The 10,544-nt window shown below is 32.5% G+C and overlaps 1 protein-coding gene across 1 annotated transcript; it reads right to left on the bottom strand.

The window, feature by feature from the left end:
- Window positions 1–4,835: 4,835 nt before the first annotated feature.
- Window positions 4,836–9,997, bottom strand: LOC147547687 (polyamine oxidase 1-like). The gene is made up of 9 exons (XM_086670897.1): window positions 9,871–9,997; window positions 9,433–9,682; window positions 8,702–8,848; window positions 7,837–8,083; window positions 7,269–7,412; window positions 5,844–5,993; window positions 5,495–5,749; window positions 5,023–5,104; window positions 4,836–4,915 (listed from the first exon to the last, which is right to left on the bottom strand). Exons 1-9 carry the CDS (start codon window positions 9,995–9,997, stop codon window positions 4,836–4,838), a joined length of 1,482 nt encoding a protein of 493 aa, XP_086527023.1.
- Window positions 9,998–10,544: the final 547 nt, after the last annotated feature.

Genomic DNA, 10,544 nt, shown 5'->3' with positions numbered 1-10,544 from the left:
GAGAAAAGAGACAGGACAAGTGAAAGTCAAAACTAACCCTAGAAGGTAATCACTGGGATCGTATACTGCAGGCACCTCGGAAGCCCTAGACTGGCCAAAGAGAAGGCCCCTACTGCCAAGCCCAAGAAAAAAAAAAACCCAGAAGCCCACGACTAGAAGAATCTAACCTCAGGCACTCGAATGGCCCAATAGAAGGCCCCTACTGCCTGACCCCAGGAAAGAAAGCACCACAGAGGCCCACGACCAGAAAAAAAAAACGTTCCAACAAATCATAAAAGGATGCAGAGTATGATAATGTCAAAGTATTCATATTTTTTCTTTTAGACTTTTTCTTATGTTTGGAATAGTTACTACTATTTTATTTTTTGGTGAAATTTTGATGCTTACATTTTTGTTCTTATATGATTCGAAAATTTTTACTCTTTGGTAAATTTCTGTTATTTTTTTGTTACTTTACTCTTTGCTTACATTTTCTCAAGTGAGTTTTTTTCCTTATATGTGCCCAACGTTTCATACATTGTTATTGAGAGAGATAGTGGATTATAATTGTTGGATTTTTGTAATTTGAGTTTTTTGAGTTTACTTCCTCCATACTAATGTGTAATTGAGTTACCCTTCGATAATTGGGAATTGAGTTTACCCCTTTAGACATACTGTTTTGGTTAAAAATACTAAGACAATGTTTAACATGTGGAGGAAGAATATGACTACCAAAAATAATGGTCAGATAATGTGATTTTAATAATTGTAATACATTACCTTAGTGTTAGGTTTAGTCAAGAATATGATTCTTAAGAATTTATTTTATCGTACATTATTTGATTTACAATTCGAATTCCTTTACGCCAAAGATGACTTTAGTATTTCTCCAAAAATAATAAGTCCAATGAGGTAAACGCAGTTACTAATTATTGAAAAGGGTAAACTCTATTACCAATCAGGTTTAAGGGGGCAAAATAAAAAAAATCTTTGTTTTTTTTTTTTTGATGCAAAAAAATCTTTGTTATTTCAAACAAAAAATGGACCTCCTTCCCAAGACATATTGAAGTCCTTTTTCAATCACACTTACTACCCAATGAGAAGTGAATGACCCTATTTAGCAACCACATGGCGAACCGTATGTTTCTCTTTACATGAGTTGACTAATTAAAGCTAGCTACATCACCATCTGTAGTTACTAGTCGACTCCAAAATTTAGGCGAAGTAGCATTTTCCATAAGTATTTTCCTACATGCCCACCACCACTAATGCAACTGAGAATACTTTATCTAGAATTCAAATATCACATAAAAAGAAAAATAAATAGAATTCAAATAGGTATATCTGGTTTCATATGCCCCTTTTAACCTGGAACTATTTTATAAAAATTAAAATTAAAATAGAAGACTTTTACAATAGAGATAATGTCTTCAAGTCAGAGATACTGACAGTTGTAATTGACTTTTTATATTGGATCTTTTTTGATGCTACATGACTGTTTTATTAGATACATTTCTATAAAAAAAAATCTTTTTTGTTGTAGTAGAGACTAGAGAGTAACCCAAAATCCGAAAATAGTTGTGTAGTTCTTTTTTATTTGGATGGTCATTAGATTCTTTTTTGTTGAGAGGAATCGTCATTAGATATTAAGGGACATAAACATACTCACACGACATAACTAGTCATTAGATATTAAGGGACATAAACATACTCACACGACATAACTGTATGATATATATATTTTTTTTTTTAAAGAACTGTATGATATATACTTGAGATTTATTTAAGACATGTGTCTAAAAGATAAAACTTAATTTGTTACTCCTAAATTCTTTTTGGACTTTAAACGCGTGAACATCTAGGAAGCTACCTGCGCAGTCTTACCTGCACAAAAATGACCTAGAGTGTGAGTTTTTTTTTATGATGAGAAACCTAGAGTGTGAGTTAGAGTGTGAGAAATACTCCAAAATTTTGTTTTAGGTTTTATTAGACATTAATTGAACCCATGATTGGTTAAATTGTGCCACCAATATTTGCCCTTATTCTACAATTATGATTTTAAATTACTAAATTAAAACCCTTATAAATGATTAGTTACACTATTATGTATTTGTTAATTTAAGAAATAATTGAAAAATATAATAGATGTATTTCTAAAAATACATTTAGTCTTAAAATATTCTGTTTTTCTTTTTGTTAAATCAAAATATTCTATTGAAAATCTAACTTAAAATACGATCATCCCACTTTGATATATGATAAGAAATTATGTCAAATGTCCTGTATCGTTGAACTTTTCCGAAGTCTCTTAGTTCAATATGATAATTATGTATACAGATATAATCGTTATTATTTAAATATGATAATCATATCTATATATGAAGTTATTATTATCGTCAGAGGACAACAATCTCAAACATTTATCACTTATGAAATGATTTCTCTCATTGCATTTTTGTCCACCCCATAATTGTTCTATAGTTTTGTCTTTCTAACCTTTGGTATTGGCAGGAGTTATTTTGGGTTTTCCTTGATTTCAACTACCACAAAAAAAAATCGAAGCAAAAATATCAAAGGACATTATTCCAATTTTAACATAAAAAATAAAAATTGGTTATGATCAATAGACTAGGAACATAAGCAAACTGCAAAAAATCAATAAAGATGACCTACAATATTTTTGTAAGAGTATGTCTCTATATCTATACCATGAACTTTTTTTTTTTTTGATGAGATATACCATGAACTTGCATACCATGATTACAACATCAATTTGTGGATGGTGGTCAAATAAAATTGAATCCTTTATTATGTTCATAGCACTAAAATTTAGGGTTAATTTTACCCTTTTTTCTGTTGAGAGGGGTTAATTTTACTTTTTTTTTTTTTTTTTCTGTTGAGAGGGGTTAATTTTACTTCGGCACCCACTTATTGTTATAAGCACGCCTCGTACCCATAATAAACCCCCCTCACAAATTTTGTATGGAGGAGAGTACCAATAACAATAGACTAGGGCTCTTTTAGAATTTTCTTGGTTTAATTAGTCAAACTTAATCATCAAATTTTTTTGACCTTTTATTTTTTTAGTATTTAGATTTGTCCCTCAGGACATGTGATTCGTTAAGTTGTTTCTACCACAACTTCAGAGTCATGAAACTTCAAAACTCTCAAAAATTTGAAAGATGAAATTTCTGAAACTTCAAAGTTCTATAACTTAACAAAAATCTAGAAAGCATTTTAACTAGAACTTCAAAGTCCTGAACTTTTGTTAAAGATCCCATATGAAACAATTCATTGAAGGTTTGCAAGATCTAATTTTGTGAAGGTATGGTTTCCACGCAAAACCGAACTTTTCGACCGAAAGGGCTAGTCCCTTTCACGGGAGAGGGAAGAGAAGAAGAAGAGAGAGAAAAAAAAAAGAGAAGAAGAAGACTGACAAAAGAGGATAAGAAGAAAAAGAAAAGAGATAAAAGTAAATTTGAAACAAAATTAAAGTTGAAGATCGTCGCTCGGAAGTTAGCGACCCGTCTGCCGGAGAAGAAGGGTGAGATGGAGAAAGGGAGAGATTAGATGGAGGGGAGATGGATGAAGTGGAGGAGAGAAAGGGAAATGATTTGGCAATTAATGTTTTTAAATTGTTTAGGATTAATTCCATTTTGGCTCCAAAGGATATTTCCACAAAAAAAATCTTTTTGACTCTAGGAGACCGAATCGAGTTGCCAGACACTCACCTGACCAAAACGGCAAGTTGTATCACATATTGGGACCAAAATAAGATTAACGTTATCTTTTATGTGCACCTTTGGTAGTTTGAACTTCAAAGATCCTCCTAAACAGATGGAACTGTGAACTTAACAAATTTACGAGTAAATAAATTTGTCTCCAAATGTCTTTGACCCTGATTTGGGTAAATGTTCTTAAGCTTTCATAAAAAACGAATAACGAATAACTTTTGAAATTCTTAAAAGATGTTGTAAATCAATTAAGCTGAACTTTGAAATTCTTTTTTCTTTCAAAAAAGAGTTGAACGAATACCGCTAGACTGTAAAGTTCTTATATAAAGTTCTGAACGAATAACATGAAATTTTGAAGTTCTTAAAATAAGTTCTGAACCAATAACATTAAACTTCGAACTCTGAAGATATGATAAAAAAAATTCCGAACGAACAACCCCAGTAGGTTTATATAAAATTTCCTGCCTTTATCCGCGTTTTAGCTTTGTAAAAACCTTTTATGCCTGCAACACTTGGTTGCCCAAGTGGTCGATATTGTTGACATAAACTTCAAAACTCTGGAGTTTATTGTGTTTATCACATCTTGGTGATGTATCAATGTATTGTAATGATAAAAGTAGATCGTAGTCGGTTTCTCAAGAAAAAAAACCTTTTGTGCCCATAGCACTTATGAAATCAGATGTTAAGACCATGCTGATTTTGGGCTGAGCTTTTATTAGGCCGAATATTGGACCAACCTCTTCCACATATACTGTACTCCAAGCTCAGTTTAGTGATGGGTTGGGTTTGTCTATCCAGACCTAAGTTGGTCAGTTGGATGTCGGTGCCCATGGGCTAGTTTTCGATCGATTATTTTAAGGGTCACTCACCTCATAATTGTGATTCTCAACCTTTAATTTGTCATCTTATCTTAATCCGTTTCCTTCTTAATCTCAATAGGGTCCAAAGTGTATCAAAAATTCTGAAAGTTTACACTCAAATGGAGAAGCCTTCTTTGTTCACATAAAATAACACAAATTTAGCACCTCTTTCATTCAACAAATTAAAGACTTAAATTCCAATTTTCTAAAGCAAACTAGAACATCAAATACAGACTTTTCCATTAGCCCTTATAATTCAAATTTATGTCCCTTTAGGCTTCACCATGTAATTGCACCTCTTACTTTTCACACATTTGATCAAAATCTTTGCAGAATCAATACCTAAAATTCATGAAAATAAAAATTAATTAGATAATTCCATACACTTTTTTTTTTCTGAAAAAAAAGTACCGATAACATGGACAAATGACAAAAGAGAGAAGGTAAACCTGCAAGGTATGCACCGTGAACGTAACCGTTATAATGCTCGCTTGTGTGCTCCCCGGTGAAATATACTCTTCCAACAGGGGCCTAAATATGAAAATAAGGTATCAGTACGGTAATCTTAAAGAAAGAAAAGGAAAAGTACATTCTGATTAGTAGTTCACAATAGGTCGTTCCAACTAAAAAACGTCCTGGCACAGACAACAACACGATCGAGTCTAAGGGAAGGGGTGGCACTTCCATTTCCTTAGACACGGTCTGTTTAGCCACAGGCCATGACGGACCATTGTCTGTGAATTGACACATGCCTGGCATGGTCACGAGCTCATGGCCTGGTGGTGCCAGTGGCACAGGCAGGCCATGGACTATTTGAGGTCGTCTGTTCCCGTCTCCACGTACATCATGACACATTGTGAAACACTAGCTAGTTGTGATGCATAATAGATAAAATATGGGTGATAACGATGAGAAACTTACTCTTAATTGATCGAATTCGAATCGAGTAACACCAATCGGCCAGTTAGAGAATGTGCCTTTGTAAAACCTATTGGACCACCATCTAGGAATCAATATGTCAGTGGCGTCAGGGATATTCCTCCCAAACATAGATCTCAAGACTTCCATGATTTCTTCTTTTATATCTGAATCATGTTTTTGCTCTATCCTTCTTGATTCATCATCTGTTACTGTTACCATTAGACAGTTTGCTCCTGGGTACTCATTCTCCAATTGCTATAAACCACCACCATAAAAATATGGTCACTAATTTCTTCAATATACTCATTAAATTGGTTAGTTATATCTATCTATATTGTATATTTTTTACCTGCCAAATTGCGTAATAACCACGATTTTCGTGAACGTGAAGGAAGAATTCTGTTCCATTACCGGTCGGCCAAAATTTGCTAGGGAACTTGAGGAAAATCTTGGTGTAGACTGACATGTCAAATTGATCCATGGATAGTAGCTTCCATGACTGCAAGTCACACAACATAAACCAATTCATAAGCTACAATTTGGTGATATGAATTAATAACGAATTTATGAGTTAAAAACCTAAAAATGGTCCAAATAGGAAAAAATTAAAACAGTTCAGTTAGTTATCCAGGGGATAAGTCTGACCGTCCATTTTATTTTAGAGATTTAGTTGGGAACACATCCAATGGATAATATAAAAACTACCCATTTTCTCCACTTTACAGTAGGGAGAGATCGAGATAACTAACCCACTCTGCCATATCTTCTTAATTTCTCTCTCAACCACCTAACTATTTGACTTAAAATTGAAATTCTCACATTTCCTATCAAAATTCTTTCTCTACACTATGTTTTCTCTTTCTCAACAACAAAGAAATTTTATTCAAAATAACAACAAAAGAAATTTCCTAACCAAATTGATTTATCAATTTTTTTTATCAAAATTTTCCAGTTACTGATTTTTTATATGTTCTCCGTAGGACGTGGCGGAAACCTAGTAGGAAAAAAGACAACTCAAAATAATTATTCTAAAAAGAAAAACTCATTTTTTAAATTGCTGACAACATATATAATTATGTTGTCAACAAGACAATCTTATTTTTCTCATAATCTCCTTTTTACCTTCTGTGTTGAAAACATATTTATAACATATATAAATATTTTGTTCTAAATTATTGACAACATATATAATTGTATTGTTACAAACTGCTGACAACATATGTAATAACCCCCCTGACTTGTTATGAACAACATATATAACTTCCTTGACTTGTTATAAAATGTTGATAACATATATAATTTTGTTGTTACCAATGTATATCGTGCATTAGCCAAAATATTCTACGCCCATTGATGAGTTTTTCAAATGCAAAAGATAATATGCATAGATTTTAATTTTTGGAAAAGACAAACTAAACAATATATAGTTCAAATGTTTATGTCGGAAGCATAACAAAAAATGCGGAAATCGTTTCTTTCTTCGCAAGACAAATCAAAAAGTTCTTTAGCCAAAATGTTAGTGTTTAACAAAATACAAAACATCTTTTAGCAAAGACAATTTTTTTTTCAGAAATGTACAAAAATTTTGAGAGCAAACTAAAATTGGTTTAGAAATTTCCAAAAATGGTTTTCACGTTGATATCGGTGTAAAATTTTACTTTTCAAAATGGATTTTTTTCAAATATTAATTCAAATTAGGTCTCATCCTCAATTTTTGATTTTTTAAATTATCCTCCCTTTTATTGATAACCGTGAGTTTGATAGAGATACTAACAGGTAGATCGGGCTCAAAGTTGATGAGACTAGTTTGTAGGACACCAATGCTAGCAGAGACCATGACATATCCTGCGTTATATACCGACCCGTCTTCTGTTTTAACAATAACTCCACTTTGTGAGTAGCGAATGCCTGTTACTACCTGTTTTTCAAATAAGATAGATAATTCATCAATTTTAATTTTCTCCAAACTACTGTTTATACATACAACCCTTCTGCATAAAAGTGTTAGTGTTAGCCACATGTTAAACATGCCACAGTCTATAGTTAATTCTTTCATGTGAGAGGATTGTAGTTACAGACATGTCTGAGAGAGAGAGAGCTAGCCATAAATACAATTAGCTATAATCTCCCAACATGCCAACCACCCAGTCTTGTGAGAAGATCGTATGTACAAAATTATGGTACGTATAATTGTACATACAATAGTTGTGTGATGTAAGTTGCATATATATACTGATGGATTATTCGTCTGTATAGGTACGGCGTTTCTCAAATATACATACCTATAAAAAAATTATTGTGATATATAAATGGGAAATAGATTATGAACTAAAGAAAATCACCTTATTGAGCTTAAGTCTGGGATCAGTGATACTTCCATTTTTATCAGTGGTAAGAAATTGATTAGCCACATAATAAACAACACTTTCATATCCTCTTGGATCTGCTACAAAATACAAATTTTCCCCAAAGTTTGTAAATGTTGGCAATGGCTCTGTGTTTTTTAAACTTGTTACTCTTGGTGGTTCGCCAAACTCGTAGTCGTACGTGTAATAATCGAACGCCATTGCAGCAGGAGATGTTGGAACTCTAGATTTTAAGACGAATGGTGTAGATAAATGTTGATTAGTCCTTTTTAATCATAAAAATAGTGTCATGTATATGCAATTGATTCAGTAATTCAAATATCAAGGGGTGTAGAAAATAAAAAATACTTGGGAACAAGAAAAGTTAGGCAAACTCTAAATATAAATTCTATGTAGATTTTCGTGATTCGTGTTTTCGATGATTCTGGTCCACTAAACAGTGAATCGCGACAAATCAAATATGGTTTCTGCCTCACGTCTGCTTTATCTTTCTTGTTCTCTAGTATTACTCTAGAAAATACTAGAGAAAGGATCAATACAAGTTTTATATTCTAGTACTCGTGACACTTAAATAAATTGATAGACAATTTTTAGTAATTTTTCTACCGCACCCCACGTGGGAATTCCATCCCATGATCCTTCTTTCAAGAAACAGACAAAATCGGATCAAGAAAAAAATACAAAATCGAAGTTACACAAAAAAACCTTTTCTAATTAAAACACACAAAAAAATATTTTCTAATTAAAAGTAATATATTTTTCGATCGGTAAGTATTGACGGAAATAAACAAATATTAGGTATTACAGTATTGTATTGCAAATAAAGGTAAATATGCTTAACTGGTTTTTGAGCCGTTGAGAATCCAAAATTGAGATATCTTGTAGTTTGTGTTTAGTCAACTCTTCAGATATATTTTTGCTGAATTCTGCAAGTTCATCCCCAACGTCAAACACTGGTTGAATTTCCGATTTTTTGTATAACCCACCACTGCAAAAATTAATAAATAAATAAATATACAATAAGGACGGGGTGTTCTAACTTTTACATAATCGTGTTTCTTAGGACCATTTAATCTCGGCCTAGTGAAACGATCTAAGGGCTTATGTTATGATACATTAATATATAGCATCTCGTAAGATCTGGCTCTATTTTATAGTTGAACTTTACCAACCATGAAATACCCCAAGTAACAAAATATGTAATTCAAAAAAATAATATGGGCTAAGTCTCCAGATATGACTAATTCACCTGTTTAGTCCACTATATTTGAGTAGTTTGTTGTCCATACAGTTGAGTTAAGAAAGAGTTATCTCTAATCTTCAACCGAACCCTAATTAAACTGTTAAAAAAGTGGTCAAAATTGAAGTTGGTCATGTAGGAAGCCAAACAGAAGAGTTAGTCCTATTTTGGGGCTAAACAGGAATTAGACGGAAAAAAAAATTAAGCATAAAGTTATCTCATCATGGTATATAGTCATGTATAAAAAAAATCTTATATGAAAAAATCAGCCTTCATGGAAGGGAAAGAAAAAGCACATGAAAATGGTGGATTTGATTACTAAGAAAATATACGTTTGTTTGTAAGTATTAGAGGAGAGACTATCATAGTCAGAGAAGTGAGTCTTGAGTCCAATCTTGTTGACCATAGTCCAAATAGGGTTAACTTGTGAACCATTAACACCTTCAACCCAATTTGCTCCCGTTTCTACTGATAAACCAGCAAAGTTTGTTTTCTTGATCCTTCCACCAATTCTATTAGTTGCTTCTAATATCAATATGTTCTTTATTCCTGCATCTGATAATGTCTTTGCTGCCGTTATCCCTGTGATATACATCAATCTGTCAATACTATATTTTTTTTTTGATGAAGGAATCTGTCAATACTATTTGATTGACCGTATTGACAGTAAACGTAGATTTTTTACGTGGTAACAAGTAACATAATATTCTACTGATTCATAAAAATAATATTCACTGGAATTCAAGATAGGATATTTACGGACCACTCACCGGACATGCCAGCTCCGACAATGATGACAGTAGATGTATTGGCGGTTTCGGGTATCCAGACTACCCGGAAACTAACTGCTACTAACATGAGTAAAAATGGAAGGATTAATCTCTTCACGGCTACCATTTCTTCTAGCTTCCTTCACCTCGTCTCTTCACTCTTCTCCGAACGGATTAATCTTCTTCTATTTATAAACTTTTTTTTTAATAGCATGTGAAATTTAATTTTTTTTCAAATTAATAAACCTTCTTACCTGTCAAAGAATATTGTAGATGCATGGCTGGCTTATTTGTTATATTTTGCCTTCTTAGGATCTTTGAGTAATTCCTTTTCTCTAATTCTTTTATGTGCATAGAACACTTGCAGTTTTTAATTTTTTCCTAACTTTTTTTAATTAAGAACTAGAATCTTTTTTCGAAAAAGATAATTTTTGCATGCTACAATCTTTTTGTAATAGACCAAACCAATCGCTTGTCAAGGATGTTTCTGAAGCACCTTCTGATTACCTAGAAAAATATTACCGCCACGTCAAACTAAAGGTATTCCTAAACCAACATATGAACCTGGGTTGTCTAGTAGAGTCAAATATCGTATGAGCCAGTATGTGTCAAATCATCAGTTGTCGTAATCAAATAAGTCATTTGTAAATGAATTATCTGTTGTTTCTATTCCT

This window comes from Eschscholzia californica, unplaced genomic scaffold, assembly GCF_041429995.1.
Source record: "Eschscholzia californica isolate CP2 unplaced genomic scaffold, dmEscCali1.0.p SCAF_3, whole genome shotgun sequence".
NCBI lineage: Eukaryota > Viridiplantae > Streptophyta > Magnoliopsida > Ranunculales > Papaveraceae > Eschscholzia > Eschscholzia californica.
The sequence above is the reverse complement of the archived record's forward strand: the minus strand, read 5'-3'. Positions and strand labels throughout refer to the sequence as shown.

What these genes read in the sequence shown, in the direction of transcription:
- LOC147547687 (XM_086670897.1), bottom strand. Translation starts at nt 9,997, where the DNA reads ATGGTAGCCGTGAAGAGATTAATCCTTCCATTTTTACTCATGTTAGTA. An exon ending in TGTCGGAGCTGGCATGTCCG is followed by an intron (nt 9,683 to 9,870) that starts GTGAGTGGTCCG and finishes TGTATATCACAG; the next exon opens with GGATAACGGCAGCAAAGACA. An exon ending in TCACGGTGCATACCTTGCAG is followed by an intron (nt 4,916 to 5,022) that starts GTTTACCTTCTC and finishes CATGAATTTTAG; the next exon opens with GTATTGATTCTGCAAAGATT.